Source organism: Passer montanus, unplaced genomic scaffold, assembly GCF_014805655.1.
Source record: "Passer montanus isolate IOZ18808 unplaced genomic scaffold, ASM1480565v1 scaffold29, whole genome shotgun sequence".
Classification (NCBI taxonomy): domain Eukaryota; kingdom Metazoa; phylum Chordata; class Aves; order Passeriformes; family Passeridae; genus Passer; species Passer montanus.
This window is the reverse complement of record NW_024367596.1, coordinates 1,115,405-1,135,526: the sequence shown is the minus strand read 5'-3', so window position 1 is coordinate 1,135,526 and position 20,122 is coordinate 1,115,405. Positions and strand designations below refer to the sequence as shown.

The 20,122-nt window shown below is 51.9% G+C and overlaps 1 protein-coding gene across 6 annotated transcripts in view; it reads left to right on the top strand.

Annotated features, from left to right (window-relative positions):
* Positions 1–20,122, top strand: part of VEPH1 (ventricular zone expressed PH domain containing 1) — a 68,013-nt gene that overhangs the window by 38,422 nt on the left and 9,469 nt on the right. For all 6 annotated transcript variants that reach the window (XR_005627994.1, XM_039713723.1, XM_039713721.1 and 3 more), the window contains 5 exons: positions 851–1,245; positions 9,195–9,334; positions 11,106–11,240; positions 14,047–14,164; positions 19,296–19,432. Coding sequence is in view for 5 of the 6 variants with exons in the window: in XM_039713723.1 (XP_039569657.1) it covers positions 851–1,245; positions 9,195–9,334; positions 11,106–11,240; positions 14,047–14,164; positions 19,296–19,432 (925 nt within the window). In the remaining variant the exon portion in view is untranslated. The remainder of the gene's footprint in view (positions 1–850; positions 1,246–9,194; positions 9,335–11,105; positions 11,241–14,046; positions 14,165–19,295; positions 19,433–20,122) is intronic.

Sequence of the window (20,122 nt, the reverse complement as noted above, 5' to 3'; positions counted from 1 at the left end):
CATAAACCTAAATTTAACCCATTTTTGCATCCATGAACTTAAGGGCTGGATGAAATCTTTCTAAATCCCAGAACCCCAGAATGGTTTGGGTTGGAAGTGACCTCAAAACCCATCCAGTGCCACCATGGCAGGGACACCTGCCACTGTCCCAGGTGCTCCAAGCTCCAGTGTCCAACCTGGCCTTGGGCACTGCCAGGGATCCAGGGGCAGCCCCAGCTGCTCTGGGAACCCATTTAATCTTTTCTGTGCCCTAAAGAAGCAAAAAGGGCAGGAAAAAAACCAAAACTGCATTGAGATATCGCAGATGGGAAGGTCCTGAGAGCTTTTCTGGGGTATTATCATTAACAATATTTATCAGTGAAAACAGCGTGACCCACAGGCTCCTCAGGCTGTCCCTGCCCCACAGCTCCACACAGAGCTGTGCCCTTCCAGCTCCAGGATTTGCCCTTCCAGCCCCTTCTGCCCTCTTTGCTCCCCTCCATCCCCAGCAGGGATAAGGAGGAGCTGGAGGCAGGGTCCTGTTCAGTGAAATTGCTGGTTGCCATTTTTATGGTGGGGCTGGTGCAGCAGCCACACCACCCCTGGGGCTCTGGGATCCTTGCAGAGGGGCTGGCTCACCCCCCCTGGCAGATGTGGGGATGTGTGAATATCATTTGGATATTGTTCTATTTCATTTGCTTATTAAAGCCAAGGCTTGAGCCTGGCTGTGGAAATGCAGATTTCCCAGAAGGTTCTTGTCCCTGGCTCGGTGAGCCCCGCACTGGGCTCTCTGAGGGAGCTGCACAGGGCATGTTTAGGGGGATTTTTGTGCCCTGCTCTGTTCCAAACCCTTTTCCTTTCCTCCCTGCAGGTCCAAGAGCCTGGCCCTGCACGTGCTCCGGGTGAAGGGGCTGAGCTCGGAGGGAGGCCCGGACGAGGACAGCGGGGACATCCCTGCTGGCATCTCCTTCTCCGAGCTCTGCCTCAGCCAGGAGCACCAGCAGGTGCCTTTTGGGGTGCAGCCCGAAGCAGGGCTCCTGGGGACCTGCCTGGTTTCACAGCAGAGTGCTGATGCTCCCCAGGCAGCCAGTCTGCCAGAGGCGACCCTGGAGACGGCCGTGGAGGGAAGGGCAGAGGCAGCCACGGGCCCTGTGGAACACCAGGACAAGCTGTACCTGCACCTGAAGGAGAACCTGGGCAAAGTCAAGGAATACGTGATGGAGATGGGGAGGAGGATTCCCATCCCTGAGCAGTGTGTGATTGAAGGTAAGGGATGAGCCTCCCAAGGACTTCTACACCCACCCAGACCCCCCTCAGGGCCCAAAGGGGAGCACAGACCCCCAGCACAGGCAGGGAGGAGCATCAGCTGTAGGAAACAACATTTCCCAAAGGGAATCTTTGGAAACCTCCCAGGATTCCTTTCCTTCAGGGACACATCCCATCCCATGCCTCTCCCAGACTCCCACGAAGGCTCAGGTGAACATTTCCTTCTGCATGTCATGGGGAGTGAACCCTGAGGGTGGCAGAGCCTCTGGGCACAAGGCAGGGCAGGAAGGGACATTCCCAGCTCCAGGCTGGAGCTGTGGAGCTCCTGGGACATCAGGGATGGATGTGTGCTGGAGATTCCACGTGCCATGGGCCCCGTGCTGGTCCATGGGGCTCCTGCTGGGCTGGCTCGGGGCAGGTCTGGGGCTCCTTCCTCACTGCCAAGTTATTAAATCAGCTGGACTGGGACAACAAAGGTCAGGACCCTCAGGGCAGCACATTCCAACCACAAAACTCCCTGGGGCACAGCAGGGTGAGACCCCCATGGGCTGGCTTGGGTTGGATCCCATCTCACCAGTCCCTGGGGTGCTTTAATGTTTGCTGCTTTCATCCCTGGTGGGGCTGTGATCTGCTCCTCTCTCTTTGAAGTAATTGCTTTGGGTTGGGCTGTGTTGGGTTGGGTTGGTCCTGCTTTATTCCCTTTGAGGTGAATTTGGGTGCATCCAACTCCTCACTGGTGGCCAGGAGCTGTTCACAGCCCAACCCTTGCATGTGCCAGGTTGATCCCAAAGAGCAGCTGCCTCAATCAATTTAATTTAATTTAATAAATTAAATTTCCAGTCACTTCAAACATCACCTTCTAATATAGCATCACTTCAGCTCCAACAAGCATCAACTGAAGTTGATAAAAGATTTATTTCTTTCCTTTCTCAGTGGTCAAGAAGTGGAAAAGCAGTTTCCACTCATAAAAGGGATATAATTCTTTCTCTCTATATATTTTATAAGCTTATGCTTCTGAAGAATTTCCTAGATACCTTAAATTCCATGTTTAGTAGTTGAAATAGTTATTTGGTAGAATTAAGGATAAAACTTGTGTTGCACAAAATTCAGTGAAAACATGAGAGTGAACAACGTGGTTTTTGAAGTGCTGAGTGCTCTGACCCCACATTAATGAAATCCCATATATTGAATATTTTTTAATGTATTGCTCAGTTTCCTTTCTGCAATACCTCTTATGATACATCCTAGGCATGTGACTATTTCTAAATTCACTCAAACTATTGTAATTTCCTGAAAATCCTCAACTAGCATTCCTGGGGAAATTCCTTGAGCAGGGACACATGTGCAGAGCAGAGATTTATGGGACTCGTTCTGAATCTGTTGAAGAAATGCAGCCCTGCTCATTCCACAGGGGACAGCTCTGTTAATATTCCAGATATTGCATAAAGCTCTCCAAAACCCTGCAGTTATTGCACTTCAGAGATCCCCAAACTCTAACAGGGCCCACTCAAAGGCGTGTTTTACATTTCACCAGCGTGTTTAGCAGAAAAAAACAAGATTAGAAAACATTAATAAATATAGTGAGCTGATTTTATGTTGGCTGTGTGGGAGTCTGGACTGGAAATTTAATGTGTAAGACATGGAAGGTATGAAAAGATAAGAACCCCAGAGCAGCCCCTCATGACACAGAGTATTTGAAGGAAATAATGGCAAAACGTGTTGCAAGAGTGCACATTTCCCAGGCTTTCCTTTCCCTGCTCAGGCCTTTCCTGGCATTTCAAGTGGCAGCTCTGGGGGGTCAGCAGGGTGTTAATAAAGAAGAATTTAGAAGAATTTCCAAGGGGTGATGGGCCAAGTTCTGCTCTCTTGACCAGAGTTCCACCCCAGCTGGCATTTCTGCTGCTGGGGTGTCTGACCTGGGGCAGCCTGTCTGGGACTGGGGGGAATTCCTCATTCTTAACCCCAGCCTGGGGGCTCCTCCAGAAGGGGGTGTGCTGCTGAGGACAGGACCTTGGGAATATCCCAGTTTTCCTGCAGGACCCTCAGATCTGGGCACTAATGACACAGGGGAAGGTGTCCCTGGCCAGGAGCTGGAGGGGCTCTAAGTCCCTTCCAACCCAAACCCTTCTGGGACTGCCTGCATTAATTAATGCCTCAGTTTGGAGGATAAAGGATGAGAGTGGCTGCAGGAGTGTGAGAAAAATCAGAGAGCTCCGTGTTGAGATAAATGGCCTCTGCAGCCTGGAAAAGGGATTTGCAATATCACCAGTGACTGGGAGGATTAACTGAGTGTCTGCCCCGATCCAGGTGCTGGAGAACACGCCATGAAGTTGTCAGAGGCAGGTTTAAAACACACAAAATAGGCACCTCTGCTCTGCTAAATTGTCTGTGATTTGCAAATTGGCTTTTTTGCTCTCGAGTCAGATGTTTGCTGTGTAGTTCTTACCCCTCACGGAGTATTTTTGCTTTTCAGGGTGTGATTTGCAGGCTCCTTGTTGACTTCTAAGCCCATTCAATTTATATCCCGTGTCCAAATGGATGCAATATTAACTGGAGTGTCAGGTTTTACAGCTGGGAAGGGCTGCAGGTTAAGAAGTGTCAGGGTGGATCCATGAACTGTCTGTGACAGTTTGAAGATGCCTCATACAGACCTTGAAAAATTGCCATGTCAGCCCTGTTGTTTAATATTGACTGTTTTTGGCTGGCTGTGCCTTGGGCAGGGGAGAGCCGTGAATTGGGTGATGATCCTACAGCAGGAGCAGTGCTAGCACTGGGCTGTTGGCCAGAAGGTTTTATCCTAAAGGAAAGGGCTGAGCTGGGGGTGTTTCACAGAGCAGACAAGCTGCAACACCAGACTCACGTGCATAAGGGAATTTTTTTGGAATACCACTGCAGTCAGAGAGGGGATTTGAGCTGGGGTAGAAAGAAGGAACCCAAACCCACAAAAATGAATTTATTGGTTCAGTTCCTGCTTGGCTTGAAGCCTTGTGCCCTGACCCACATCTCTGACATACCTGATGCAATTTGAGGCATTTTTTAATGTCATGTTCATCACTTAAAGCCTCGTAATCCTGGGGATCTTTTCCTTGAAAGAAGAGAAAAACAGCAAGGCACCATATTTGTTAGGCTCTTCATTTTTCACGGAGTTCAGCAGCATTTTCCTCAGCCCATATTTTTTGGGGATGGGTGGGGATGCTGTATTCTCTGGTGGTGATTTCTGATCAGGATTTCTGACCTGCTCTCCTCGTTTCCCCGCGCTGCCAGGACGGTGCCTCAGAGCATGGCCCTGTGTATCCTGCCCTTGGGAGGGGCTGGGTGCAGCCATTCCCTGACAGGAGCTGCTGGATTTGCTTATAACAAGGACAGGCCCTTGTGCTCTGCTCTGCTTCTGCTCGATTTTTAGGTAATTTGGGTAAAAAAGCTGCTGTTCATGCCCAGAGCTTTGAATGTGGAGTGAGCTGCTGGAAGGAAAGTGTCTGATGATATCTGTGAGTCAAGGATGCTGGAGGATTTGCCATCTCCAGCCTCATTTTGAGAGGACAGAGGCTGGGACACCATGGAATCATTTCCCCCTCGCTCACTGAGGCCAGTCCAGCAACACCCAAGGAAAAAACATTGGAACCATTTTCCAGCAGTCCCTGCTGGCTGCTGGTGCCATGCAGGAGGAAATCCATGCAGGGAGCGTTCCCTGGGACTCCTGGCAGAGGAGGAGGCGGCAGGGGGAGCAGGTTGCAGCGTGCTGGCCCCCAGTGTGGTTGTTATTATGTTTTATGTGGTTCTGAGGGGTAATGGGGACCAGATGACGGCGTGGATGGAAAAGCTCATTGCTCCCCTGCAGGGCTCACCCCTGCTCCGGCCTGATGGATTCCAGCATTCCATCACCCAGCCCCTGATTGGGAACAGATGGGCCTCGGGTCCTGCAGGGGATCACAGAGCTGGGCAGGCTCGGGAGAGTGTGCCCAGGGAGCAGCAAGCATGAGCTGGCATTGCAGACACCAGGGCTGGCATTGCAGACACCCCAGGGGTCAGGGAGGCAGGGCCATGGCAGTGCCACTGCTGGGGGTGGCAGTGTCAGTGTTCAGGATGGCAGTGCCACTGCTGGGGATGGCAGTGCCACTGCTGGGGATGGCAATGCCAGCACTCAGGATGGCAGTGTCACCGCTGGGGATGGCAGTGCCAGCACTCAGGAGGGCAGTGTCACTGCTGGGAATGGCAGTGCCACCGCTCAGGATGCCAGTGCCATCGCTCAGGATGGCCGTCGTGCTCCTGGTGATCCACGTTGTCAGATCAAGGAGAAATTCCCAGTGCCACAGGCAGTGTTGGGAATGTGCCCAGCTGTCCCCTGGCTGCCCTCACACACGTGTGGCACATCCTGGGGCCTCACAGCTGCCCTGGGAGCAGGCTGCTCTCCAGGTGGGCTTCACCTGGCACTGGGACACTCCTGTGGGTGGTGGCATCAACCAGAGGACTTACTTGGAGCAACCTCTTGGTCTAGGGGAAGGAAGGGGAGTAGAACAAGAGCTTTCAGGCCCTTCCAACCCCATCTGTGATTCTGGGATGATTTTATGGCTTCTGAGCTCCTGGATTTGCCCCCTGGATGTGGAGTCTGTGCTGAGTGCCCCATTGATGGTGTCCACCCCCATTACAGCCCTGCCTTCTCTGCTGGTGTTGGTGTAACTCACACCTTGGACTGAGTTGTGCCCTGCACACAAAGTTAGTGGTGTTAAGAACAATATAAAGCAGCATTTCTTGAAGCTGCTTGCTTTAAAAATTGCCCTCTCCTCCTATAAATGTATTTATTGTTTGCATACTTTTTGTAACCCAAACTGAAGAGGTCAGGCAAAGGAAACTGAGGAAGCTGAAAAAGCTTAAACCCAAAATTTAAGAAGTTGCATCCATCTCTTATTGGTTCCATGTTTATGCATGGGTTTGATTCTATTCAGGAAATTTATGAGCATACTTTTACTCCTATTAACAGATTTCATTTAATAGTAAAGGATCAGCAATGTAAATCAAATAACACATTAATTGTTCCCAGAGCCAGTGACTCTGTACCCTCCTGGTTCAGCCCAGCATGTGACGCTGGAATAGGTAACAATTAACAGCTCTGCTGACATTCTTCTGTTATATTTTGTTCCTTTTCCCCAGGCACAACCACTCAGTTGTGAACTTTAAAATTGCAACATATATCCCCTTGTTTCCTGTAGGAGAAAGGAGTTGTTGCTTATTCCCTGGCTGGAAGGCAGAGACACGCCAAGAGCTGGGCTGAGAAATGTTCCTTGGCTCAGGAACGTTTCCTTGGGGTCTTGATCAGCCTGCTGGGCATTTGGTGACTCTGTGGGTGGGTTTGTGTCTTGTGATGCTCTTCACATGTTCTCGTGTTTCAAAATCCTTTTCTTGTGGTACTTGGACTCTCCTGCCAAGGCTGAGGAAGGAGGAGAACCTGGCAGGTAATGAAAGGATAGGAGAAACTGGTGTTAAACTGCCAGAGGGCAGGGGTGGATGGGATATTGGGAAGGAATTCCCGGCTGGGAGGGGCTGGGATGCAATTCCCAGAGCAGCTGGGGCTGCCCCTGGATCCCTGGCAGTGCCCAAGGCCAGGCTGGACAGGGCTTGGAGCACCTGGGACAATAGAAGGTGTCCCTGCCCACGGCATGGCTGAAATGAGATGATATTTAAAGTCTCTTCCAACCCAAGGCACTCCATGACTCCATGGTTCTGCTGAACTGGAATAACTGATATTCCCTGAATTGGAATAACTGATATTCCCTGTCAGAGGTGGATCCTGCTGGTTCATCAGGAGCTGCTGAAAGCTGCACGTAGCAAACGTGGGCTGCTGCTCAGCAGTGCCAAACCCAGCACATCAAACAGAGCAGAGCAGCCCTGAGGAGCTGCTCAGCTCCTTCCAGAGCCTGGGAGATGGCTGGAAGGAGCTTTCTGCAGTGCTAGTGACAAATGAGTGCTGCAGTTTTCCAGGAACGTCGTGCTCAGCCAGCCAGGGCCCCGCTCTGGAGCTGCCGTTGATTTTGGCACGTGTCCTCAGCCCCCGTGTGCTCCTCAGTGCCACCACAAAGCCTTGCTAAGCACTTTCTCCATAGATCCTTTGCCATTTTTTACCTGCAGCATCCGGGAATGTCCTTCCCAGCCCACCAAACAGATCCCACCTGGGAGCCTTTTCTCCCCAGGGGCCCTGCCCCTGCTGCTGCCAGGTTTTTTGCCAGTCCATGTGTTTGTAACCAGGAGAGTCATGGCTGTGTTCAGGGAAGAGGAAGGACAAGCTGCCCGCTCCTCTTCGCCATGCTTTGGGGTCATTTTTAGCTAAGAGTCATTTCCCATCTTGAAACATCAACTTTTCACACACATGGCCCCAGGCCAAGCCTGATTTCTGCTTGAGTGCATGAGTGAAGGTTATTTTAGCATCTGTGAGGGGTCTGCAGTTTGGAGGAGCATCTGTCAGCAGCCTCCTTGGAAATGTCACTGTGTGCTTTCATGTGCCCCAGGATCCAGGATGCCTCTAATTAACCCCTCTGGCTTCCCAAACTCCTGTGTTACAGTGAACACGAGCGCTGGCAGGTTTGGGTGAGAGCTGGCAGGTGTGGGTAGTGAAACTCAAGTTTTCCCCATAGCCAGTAATCCAAGTGTGTGCATTTTATGCCACAATCCAAGAGAAGTGGATTCATGCCCCGTTTTTCCCTGTGGGGTGTGTTGCTCATGGGCCAGCCATGCAGGGATGTGACTCAGTCTCTTGCTGTCCTGGTGAGTCACCAGGGGAGAAGGGGGAAGGAAGAAAAGGCTCAAAGAAAATCTCCTAACTGGAAAAATGACTTGTGACTTTGGAGAAAACGTGAGTAAGCAGAGAAGGTTTCTGGATCTCCTGACAAGGAGAGGCTGAGAGCAGAGGCAGCCTGTGTGTCCACAACAGGCAGGCTTGAAATGCTTGGTTTGACACTTTCCATCTCATCAAGATGTGAATGCATAGGACGGAAATGTAATAAATTCAGTATTTTGTGTGAAGGTGTGACATGTGAGGAATGAGTTTACCAGAGGCACAAAAGGATGCCTTGCTAGAACAAAGTGCTAGTGTCACAGATTGTCACTGAAAATGCAGAAAATCTAAAAGTGGGATGTTGGATCCTGCCAGAAATGCTGCAGAGAGGCCAGGTGGCTGTGAGGCTGGGAGCAAACCTCCAGAAGCTGGCAAGGGGAAACCATTTTATCATCCTCTGAAAAAGCTGTTTGGGTTTGCTGAGGAAATGGCTTCACATGGACAGAGGGCAGGGATGGATGGGAGATTGGGAATTGGGAATTCCTGCCTGGGCTGGGATTGCCAGAGCAGCTGTGGCTGCCCCTGGATCCCTGGCAGTGCCCAAGGCCAGGCTGGACACTGGGGCTGGAGCACCTGGGACAGTGGGAGGTGTCCCTGCCAGGGCAGGGGTGCCACTGGGTGGGATTTAAGGTCTTTCCAACCCAAGCCATTCCATGATCTCTAGCATTTTGCAAAAGCAGAACTGTGCATCTCAAGGGCTCCATTTCCAGTTCCAACCATCACCTCCACAGGGATCCAAAAGAGTCAGCCCCACCTGGCTGGGCCTGCTAGGGCAGGGGTTTCCAACAAACATTTTAAATAGGACAAGGGACACGCAGTTTGGATGGGCCTGCTGGTTTGACATCCCAAACACATCAGAAAGCACAAGGACTGAACAGCCTGGCTGGGCTGGGCTGCCCCTCCTGCATTTGGCAGTAAAGGGTTACTGGGTGAGATGTGAAGCACTGAACACTGAATTTCTCTCTTTTCTAAGGGTGCAGACCCATCAGTGCCCTGCTGGCTGCAGGAGTGCCCCAAATCCTGAGGGGAATGTTTTCCCACGTGGCTCTGGCACCCCAGCACGGGCACTGAGTTTCCTCTCTGCTCTGTAGCTGATTTTTACACCCCATGTTTGCCTTTGCAGATACTGTCCAAAGCTGTGTGGCAAAGCTGTTCTTCAGCTGTCCCCTGAAGGGCCACTACTGCCTGTACAGCAAGTCCAGCTTCACCCTGGTGAGCCAGCAGCCTCCCCTCTGGATCCACATCATGTTCCTGTTCCAGCAGGTGAGGGCCACACCAGCCAGGGCCCTCTGGGCTCTCCTGGGCCACTTGCACAAGAATGTTTCACGGTTAACTCATTAAATGCACCTCTAGCTCTCAGCCATTTGTGACCCTGGTGGTCCCTCAGGAACTCGTTCCACTGGGCTGAAGTTGTTTTGTGCTTTTTAAGTTTTTATGTTTCTGTTAAAGACCCCAAATTCAAACTGGCTGGGGAGTTTACAAAGTCTGGGGATAAAAAAGTGGGACCAAAGCATATTGTTCTTATTCAGGCAAAACTTGCAGGTGCCTAGGAAGCAGCCAGGAGTTGGCAGTGGATTTTAGGGGAGCAGCACCAACCCCAAGGCTGCAGCAGGAGGTTGGAGGGGCAGGACCCACTGGGGTTTTACTGCAGAGGTTTGGACTGAGCAGAATTTGTAAATCAGCCCAGTGCTGTTCTACCACCCTTCAAATGATTTTCTTGTATTTAATATTGTTTCCAAGAACAGCCCAGTACTTGCACATGTGTGGAATTTCCTAGCAGGTTTCAAATAGTGTGAAACTAAGAGAGAAGTCAACATTCACACTTCAAGATGCAACAGGTGGGGTTTGAGCTGAAATACAATGTTCAGTTTCTTAACACACACAGAGCCTTTCACTGCAGTTCATCCCACCCTAAGGCAGCCTTGGGAACAGCCAGGATTTGTCCAAAATTCACACAGTGAGGGATGCTGTGGATGGAACAGCCTGAATTGCTCTGCCCTGTGTGTTTTCCTAGAAATAAATACTTTTCAAGAACATTGGTCAGTTCATTTAAAAAATAATAATGGAGAGTTCTACTGTGTTTCCAAACTCTTGGATAGAAATTGGGAAATTATTAGTGCAGGACAGCAGGATTAGGCTGGATGGCTTTGCTCAGACAGAGGAGACAGAAAGTCCATCCAGCCTAAAGTCCATCCAGGAATCCCACATTTGAAGGACATTGCCCATATTGTGAAATCAAATATTTGCTGTATGGAAATTCAGGTTTGTTGTGCACTCTTATCTTGGCTCTGGTGTGTGAATGCATTCTTTAATTAAAAGATCAAGGAGGAGATGGAGGAGAGAGAGGCACAAATGTTCTCAGCCACAGTGCTGCTGTGCCCCTGCTGTGTGAGCAGGGGTGCCACAAAGAGCTCGGGCTGTTGGAATGCCAGGGTCACCCACGGTGCTGGCAGCTTGGAGCCTCACTGTCCTTTGGCTCAGGGAGCTCTGGAGGGGACAGCACCCGCCCAGCAGGGTGGCATCCTGTCCTGTTCAGGAGCTGAAAGCTCCTGCACTCCGTGCTGGGAGTGTCCTGTGCGTTCTCCCTGCTGAGCTTCATCTGCCCTCTGCCCAGGGCACTCACAAGCCCTGCTCTGCTGCTCAGGGACTGAGAGCTGCAGGGCTCCAAACGAGCTCACACAGCCCTGCAGGGTGTGGGGCACCTCCTCCCTCTGCCTGGCAATGCCGGGTTTTCCCAGGGGGTGCAGCTCCCCCAGGTCTCTGTGTGGTGACAAATTCACATTTCAATACAGAACCAGGTCGTGTAGTGGCCCTTGAAGGGGAATCCTCAGACCTCAGAGATGTACAATAACCTTCAGAAGCCCAGAGGAAATGAGATGTTTGATGTTGTGAGCCCACTGATCCATCAGAACTCCCTGGGCAGAGCTGGCTCACCCCTGGCTGTTCTCCTGGCTGTCCCACTGGGAGCACAAGATGCTTTTTGGTAACAGCTGAGTGAAAAAACACCTGAAATCATTCCCAACGTCTTCTGCAGAGCCTGTTGGCAGAACCTTTGTCCCTACAAAGCAGCTCTGTGCAAGTCCTGAAGGCCCTGTGGGAGAAGACTCAGCTCAAGGGCACGCACAGCTTTGAGACTGCCATGATCCAGTGCACCTTCCCCCACCAGAAGGTAAGGGGTTACTCTCCTCACTGATTAAAAGAGCAGGAGGACTTGGCCTGCACTTGGGAACCTTTGCTCTGTTCAGGGTGTTCTGTGCTGTGCTCTGAAGGGTGCCAGGCTGGTTCTGCACCCCTCCACTGAGCTGGCCCATGGCACGAAGAGCAGGGATGCTGCACGTGGGTTTGTTCCTGCTCAGGCTGCAGCTCTAGGCTCAGCTCAGCTGCAGCCCTTGGAAGTTCACCCAGCTGAACACAGCCCTGGATTTGTGGAGTTATTTGTCTGCACATGTGCCATTAGTTACCCCCGTGAGCTGAAGGGATTGCAGCCCAAAGCTCTTTTCTGCCTCCAGGATTTCAGTGAATGCTCTTTCCAAGCCATTAATCAGCTGCTTGGAAAAGGCCACTGTAGGATTGGAAAACAAATATCTATTTATTCCTGGGCATCTCCATCCAGCTCAGTTGGATGAAATGAGTTGTCAAACATGATTTTACAACACTCTGTCTCAGAATATTGTGGGCACGAAGATGTCTGGTGGAACATGATTAAATTACCAAGGTTATGGCTGATTTAAAACCAGAGTTTTGTTAGGAGCACCTTCTGAACTCCCAGCACAATGTGGTGAAGAAGTGGGGACGCTTGCTGGGGCTCAGAGGAGTGGGGACCCCCACATCTGAGAGCAGCTTTGGGGCCAGTTTTCCTCACACCCAGAGGAGCTGTGCTAAGGACTTGAGCTGCTGTTGAGTCCAGGCCTGGCTCATCCAGAGGCTTTAGAGCAGCTTTGCTGCTTAGCACAGGCTTAACTTGAGCCCCTGGCAAGCTCCAGTCACCCAAAGGCAGAGCTGGTGCAGAGAGAAGGGTTTGGGGGAGCACAGAGCTCAGGGCAGAGCTGGGTGTGGGACCAGCCCCAGCTCAGGGGGTCTGCAGGGCTGCAGCCCTGGCACTGCTCAGGTGCAGGAGTCCAGGGCATCTGCAGGGCTGCAGCCCTGGCACTGCTCAGGTGCAGGAGTCCAGGGGATCTGCAGGGCTGCAGCCCTGGCACTACTCAGGTGCAGGAGTCCAGCCTGCCTGGGAGCTTTCCTCACTCCATGGCAGTATCTCGGGCTGGGGTCTTGGTTTCTTTTTTGCCAGGGTTGGGATTAAATGTGTGAGATATTTCTTGTTGGGACTCAGATGTTTATCAGTTCTTATCCATGGCACAGTCTCACAAACCCTGAGCTCTACAGCACTTCACTCCAACAAACTGAAACTGAAGCTGTCTCTCTCTCTCCAAGGCTTTTGAAGGATAAACTGTCCAATTAAGAAATGACACCTCAATTATTTCTACTTTTAACCCAATAACCAACCACCTGTGCCCGCAATGTGTCTGCTATATTTGAGACTAAGTTTATGCATTGTGTTCTGGTAGAGTCTGAAATGCTTGTTCAGGGGAGGATTGGATATTGGGAAGGAATTCCTGGCTGGCAGGGTGGGCAGGCCCTGGCACAGGGTGCCCAGAGCAGCTGTGGCTGTCCCTGGATCCCTGGCAGTGCCCAAGGCCAGGCTGGGCAGGGCTTGGAGCAGCCTGGGACAGTGGAAGGTGATACATTTTTTTCTAGTATGGATTCTAAAGCATTTTTCAAACCTGGAGAGTGATGTATGACATCAGTGCTTCACTCCAGACTGAATTCTGAGAAATGCCTTCAGCTGTGGTGATCCCTGGAGCTGCAGCCAGGGCCTGGCTCACACAGAGCTCGCCGTGTTCCACTGGGCAGCCTCTCCGTGCCACAGAAAACATTCATTTATTCATTCAGCACGCCTCCAGATGTGCCAGGAGCAAAGCACTTCCAGATGTGGATGCTCCCAGGTTGCCTGGGCTCTCCAGAGCTCCTTATCAAAGCCCTGTGTGTGCCCAGCCCAGGGCAGCTGGCTGAGCTCTCCTGTGCCACCTGCCCCATGGCAGCCCTGAGGGGGTGACTGCTGTGCTGGCCCCAGGTGATGCCCTCGGGGATCCCTTTGTTACTCAGCTTTTAGGAGCAGAATTAACAGTTTTGGGGCGCTCTGTTCTCCCCTCTCCTTCCTTGTGCCATGTTGGCACAAGGGGCTCTCTGAGCTTTCAGGTGATGGAGCAAGGGGATGAGATAAATCTCTCCTCTCCAGTGAGAGGAGAGATTTTTCCCTCCTGAAATAAGTGGCTCCTTGCAGGTTATTTCAAGTGGGCTGGAATGCAGGGTGGATCATGCATGGGCCATGTCCCCAGGTCCACACAGCTTTAAACCCCTCCTGTGACTCCACCACTGCCCTGGGCAGGCCTTTCCATGAAGAAATTTTCCCAATATCCAATCTGAGCCTCCACTGGGAGCCATTTCCCCTTGTGCTGTCATTTATTACTTGGAAGAAGAGCCTGACCCCCTCTGGCTGTCCCCTCTTGTCAGGAGCTGTGCAGAGCCACAAGGTCCTCCTTGAACCCCCTTTTCTGCAGGCTGAGCCCCTTCCCAGCTCCCTCAGCATGTCCTCATCACTCTCATGTTCCAAGGTGGTTCAGCTGTTGGGAAAAGTGCTGGGCAGGCTGCTGACAGGGGCATGGAAGAGGAAAAACAAATCCCAGACTGTCCCAAATCCATAATTCATGGATCAGCTGCTCGTGCTGGTGGAGAGACCTGTCCTGCCCAGCCCAGTGCCCAGCTCAGTGCCAGTCCTGCCCAGCTCAGTGCCCAGCTCAGTGCCCTGGCCCCTGTCCCTCTGCAGCAGCCATGGGAAGGACCCCCTGTGTCCCTCTGGATTTGGGGTTCCGGTGCTTCTTCACCTCATGAGTTTGGTTTGTCTCCTTCCCTCCCAGGAGCTGGAGAACGTTCAGATGCACCTGGAGGAAGTGAGGTTCTTTGATTTGTTTGGCTACAGCGAGGAGGCAGGAGCCTGGCAGTGCTTCATGTGCAACAACCCCGAGAAGGCAACAGGTACAGAGGGGTCCTGCCCTGTCCCTGGGGGCTGCAGTGCCTGCAGTGAAGCTCACTGCTCGTGCTGGGTGTCTGGCCATGGTGGGAAAAGGGGAAACCAAACTTTCCAGTGGCTATTTTAGTTGGAATTCTCCATTAAACTCATCTTTGGTGAGGGAATCAGGACCAAGGTGTGTGCTTAGAGGGACACAACCCCAGATCTGCACCATCACTGAGCCCTGGGGAGTGGGAGGGCTCTGCACCCACCCTCCAGTGTCCAGATACAGGATGGCACCTCCTGGACACATCCCAGCTCCTCTGGAGCCCACCCAGGTGCCACAAGTCAGGGCACGCTGGCACAGAAACAACACCTGGTTCCTGCTTCCTTCACTCTCAGAATGATTTGCTTTAGTACAATTTACTCCACAGTGCACACCCCCTTAGGGACATGGTGATCAAGTCTTCTAAAGGCAAAATACTTCAGCTGTGTTGGAAAAGAGGGTGAGTGGGAAATGGGGAAACCCAGCCTTTTTCCCAGGTATAAGCCCTGCTCTTGAAGCTCTCTAGCAGCCAGCAGTGCCAGATCAGTGCCCTGACAGGCAGAGGAATGTCTTGTTCTCGGATGCTTTCTGCCACTCCATAAAAGTCTGACCAGTCCTGGCCAAGAATTTGGACTGTTCTGGCCAAGTGTTTGAATAATTGGCTGTTTCAGAGATTTATTCTAACAGTTATTGTCTCTTCAGCCTGCATCAACCCCGAATTTAGGAAGTCTTGCAGGAGTGGCCAGCTGCTGCTGCAGGCTGCGCTGCCCCTGCTCATTCCATGGCTGTCTGAGCATCTTCTCCTTCCCCTGGGACTCCAGGACCAGGACAGAAACCCTACTCTCAGTGAAATCTTCATTTCCACAGAGCTCCTTCCCCATCACGTCAGGGATGTTGAGCTATGAGACTCTTGCTTAAAATGTCAAAGCTTAATGAAGCAACTTTGGTTGAATTCCCAAAGACATTTAAGCAGTCCAGCCTTGCCTCACTCCTGCTCTCCTGGCTGTATCTGTCCTGTGCATCAGCAGTTGCTCTCCTTGTCTCACTTTAAAAGAATTTTTGTAAGAAAGGCTCATTGTGAGTATCATGATTTGCTTCTGAGCTCCAAAGGCCTTTAGAAAACCAAGAAAATAAATTCCCTGAATGGGTCATGTGAAAGCTGAGGAAGGTGGCGTGGAAGAGGGAACTCAGTGGAATAAAAATTTGCAGGGAGTGACAACTCCACCTTTGTATTGGTGCTGCAGAGCTGTGGCAGCTGGGAAGGCTCGTGGCAGAGTGGGAGAACCCTGCAGGGTCTCTGGGTTTGTAGGGTCTGGCACAAGGGAGGATTTGGAGGTCTCCTTGAATTGGTAAGGAATTTAAAGGCTGTGAAATATCTTTTATTTTCATTCCAGGGTGAAAGACTCTTTGAAATCTGAAATACTTGTTGAGAGACAAGAAAGCAACTTCTTCCTCTCAGCAATTCTGTTTAGCAACCAAATTCCTGTTGAAGAAGGAATTCAGAGGCAAAATTGTTTTCTATTATTGTCTGCTGGGTTTGCTTCATGTGGGGTTTTGTTGCATTTTTTGGATGCCGTGGTGCAAGATGCCATTTATCCTCCAGACTTGGGCAAACACTGCCTTAAAGCCCTGGCCTTGCCTTGGGATGGGATTGCCAGAGCAGCTGTGGCTGCCCTGGATCCCTGGCAGTGCCCAAGGCCAGGCTGGACACTGGGGCTGGAGCACCTGGGGCAGTGGGAGGTGTCCCTGCCATGGCATGGCTGGGGTGAGATGATTTTTAAGATCCTTTTCAGCCCAAAGCATTCCATGTTTCTGTGATTCCTTTTTGGCCGTAGCTGGGAGGGATTTTGGGACTGGAAGCTGATCCTGACTGGAAAGAACTGAAGCAAAGTCACACAGTGGCTCCAGTGACAACTGGAGAAAGTTTGCCATTCCATGTTTTTGTGATTCCTGTTTGGCCGTAGCTGGGAGGGATTTTGGGGCTGGAAGCTGATCCTGAGTGGAAAGAACCAGTTAAGCTGAAGCAAAGTCACACAGTGGCTCCAGTGACAACTGGAGAAAGTTTGACTCCTTCTCGTGCATTCTTGTGGTGCCAAAGCACATCTTGTACAACCACACTTGTCCAGAAGTGCTGTTCACTCACCCTGGACTGGCTTTTCCTGCCCCTGAGGAGCAGCATTCCCACAACCCTGCTGCTCTGCCCTGGCTCAGGGGAGGAACAGCAGCTCACAGTGTCCTGTGCTCCATTCCAGCACAGGCAGCAGGCACCTGGAGTGCTGGAAAGCGCCAGGATTGCTCCTGTTGGGACAAGCTGCCTGCTGGGAGCCTCATTCCAGCACAACCCCCTGGACTGGGAGCTCGGCTCCACCAGCTCTTGCACAAAACATTCCACAAAACCACCGGAGAGCCCACGAGGGAATTGAGGGAATTCCAGCTCCTTCCCCCCTCTGGAAGCTCACAAAGACAGGCAGGGATCCCTGGGGGCTGCAGAGGAGCCATGGGCAAGGATTTGGGATTGGGGAAAAACTGAGGGTGTTTGGGAATGCCTCTGGAAAACTGCAGCTCCCTGGGAAAGCCAACACCACCTTCACTTGGGAATTCATTTATGCCCCTCCTGCAGTGCCAGCTATCCAGAGAAATGAAGGAGCCCAGCTCTAATCCTCACTGGAAAATCATAAAAAGTGGCATCCAGTGATGTGTTCCTTCCAGGTTTTCAGCAAAACCCAGTGTGGTGATTAATGGAAGAGAGCGAATCCATATTCCCCGAGGTTAATTGCATTTATCTGCCACACATTCCATTCTTTCAAGTTCATAGGGGTTTATTATCACTGAGATCATTCACGAATTCTTGTGGAGGATTTTATGTTTCATCAAATTCAAGATTTAAAGCTTTGGGTTTTATCTGTCTCAAGTTCATCTTGGAAGAGTTTGGAGGGTTTTTAACTTTTTATTCAGTACCCAAACTACTTAGAGCTGGATGTGTTGTAGTTCTGCAAAGAAAGCAAGATGGAAAGTAGAAAATTCCAACAGACGCATCAACAGGAACTACTTAGGGTTAAACTGGAGTCAGTGTGTCTATATTAAGATGATTTAAGAAAAAATAGGTGTTTCAAGACCTTTGGATATTTCATGACCTTTTCAAACTGAAAGGGGAGAGATTTAGAGGGGATATTGGACAGGAATTGTTCCCTGTGAGTGAAAGCTTTCCCACCGTGAGGATATCAGCACTGGCACAGCTTGCCCAGAGATGTTGTGGAGATTTTTCAAGTCCCACGTGGATAAATCCATGAGCAGCCCAGTCTGACCCCGTGGGTGACCTTGCTGGGAGCTGGAGGAGAGACCCCTCGAGCTCTACTCCAGATGAGCTATTCTGGGATTCTGTGAAGTCAACCGCAAGGAAAATAAGCAGAAGGACTTAGAAAAACATTGGAAAAGAGCTTTATTCTTATCTTGCTTGAATCTCTCTCCTAATCAGCCCCTCAGACACGCTGGCATCGGATTCATTACGGCCACTTTGGAAGCTGCCACCAGAACTCCCCCGGGCTCCTTTGTGGATACGCAGGAGAAATCCTCTGGTAGCACTGCCTAAAGCCACTGGCTCCTTACAACATTTCTTAGCAGATCCTGGGTTTGAAAGATTTTGGCCATTAAAATTCACTTTAGGCCAAAATTGCACATTCACTTCCCTTCTCATGTTGTGCTCCTGACCACAAACTATCTCGGTACCATCTGGTCCCTGAGCCTTTTGTGCTTTACCCCTCTTAGTTTGGTTGAAACGTATTCCTACGGCTCTGGAATGGGATTGAAGACGTTCCTGTGGAACCAGGAGCCAGGCAAGGAACAATATTTAACAAAATTACAAAGTTTTTAGTACAGGGGACACTAAAGCGTGGTTCTGTCCCACTAAAGAGCCTGTGGGGAGAGGGTGCAGCCCAAACCAGCCTCCTGGGAAATGTATCCCCTTTTGCAGTGACAGTATTTATACAGGGAAAAAGCAACCCTGTGCTTTACTCTGTCCCACGCCAGGCTGGGTGCTGTGTTTGGTGCTGGCACAAAAATATCCAGAAGAGCTGTGGAATCAGGGCTGAAGGGGCTGCGTGGAGCAGAGCACGGCCTGCTCCTGCCCTGGCAGTCACAGCTGCAGTTCCCCCCGGCACTGAGGCTCTGCCAACCCCCTTTTCATTCATCCATCTCCTTCCAAGCGCTCCCTGCCTGCAGAGACAGAAATATTTATGGTCTTTCCTGAGGAAATTGCACGAGTCCACGCCGCACCCCCGGCAGCCTCGCTGCCAAGGAAAACAGCGCTGGGGGAAGGACACATCCTTTATCTACAGCTGATGCCTTGTCTTGGCCTTGGTTTGCCCTCTTGCAGACAGGCGCTGGGTGCCCAGGAGGCCATAAAGCCTTTGGCACTCCCTTGGGTGGCACTTGGGCAGCCCTGGGCTCGGGAGCTGCCGATGGCAGTGAAGGCTTTCAAGGAAAAGCAGTGCTGGAGGGACAGGGGGGCTGGGAGAGCAGCCAGCCAGGGATCACTGCCCCTCTGACAGATGCTGGGATGGGCTCCAAGGCAAACACCCCATCCAAAAACATCCCTGCTCACACTGCCTGTGCCTGCACTGCCCTCTGCTCTAGCTGGTCCTTTGTGTCCCAGCCGTCGATGGAAAGATAGAAGAGAAAGGAAAAAGGGACCCCAGGAGATATCAGGGCTTTAAACTGCCAGAGAGCAGGGTTAGGTGGGGTCCTGGGAAGGAATTCCTCCTGGGATGGTGGGAGGCCCTGGCACAGGGTGCCCAGAGCAGCTGTGGCTGCCCCTGGATCCCTGGCAGTGCCCAAGGCCAGAAATGGGTACTGCAGGGCTGGGAGGTGCAGTGGTGGGGAGAAGTTTGGGATGGCTGAGGGAATAGCAGAGATGGAAGAGGGGTGTGAGCTGTCAGCTCCATCTGTCTGGCCTCTCCAGCAGGACATGGCTGAGCTGTCTGTTGGAGTGAGAGCTGAATGCTGGAGGCTGGGAGAATGAGGAAGGCAGAACAACCTTCCTGCAGCACGGCAGAGCCTGTGGCTGGGGAACAGGGAGGGCAGGACCAACCCTGGCCGTGTGCTCCCCTCCCCAGGCATCAACCAGGACGGGCAGCCCCTGATGGAGGGCAGGCTGAAGGAGAAGCAGGTGCGCTGGAAGTTCATCAAGAGGTGGAAAACGCGCTACTTCACCCTGGCTGGCAACCAGCTGCTGTTCCGCAAGGGCAAATCCGTGAGTCCAGAGCAGCCCTGAGCCCTCCCTGCCCTGCTCCCGGGGCTGCAGCCCTCAGACCTGCCCGTGCTGCTGTTCCCAGGGGCTGGCACCCCTCAGCTTCGCCCGTGGTGGTGTTCCCAGGGGCTGGCACCCCTCAACTTCGCCCGTGCTGCTGTTCCCAGGGGCTGGCACCCCTCAGCTTTACCTGTTCTGCTCTTCCCAGAGGCTTTCATCCCTCAGCTTTATTTGTTCCGCTCTTCACAGAGGCTGTCACCCCTCAGCTTTGCCTGTTCTGCTTTTCCCAGAGGCTTTCATCCCTCAGCTTTGCCTGTTCTGCTTTTCCCAGAGGCTTTCATCCCTCAGCTTTGCCTGTTCTGCTCTTCCCAGGGGCTGTCACCCCTCAGCTTTACCTGTTCTGCTCTTCCCAGAGGCTTTCACCCCTCAGCTTTGCCCATGGTGGTGTTCCCAGAGGCTTTCATCCCTCAACTTTGCCTGTTCTGGTTTTCTCAGGGGCTGTCACCCCTCAGCTTTGCCTGTGGTGGTTTTCCCCCTCACAAAGTGCATGGCAGGAGACAGCAAGGGCAGCCAGAGTGCTGCCCAGGAGCTGTCACTGCTGGGTCCCCAGTTTTCAGGGGACATAAAGACCATCTCATTCTATCCCCCTGCCAGGGCAGGGACACCTTCCACTATCCCTGGCTGCTCCAAGCC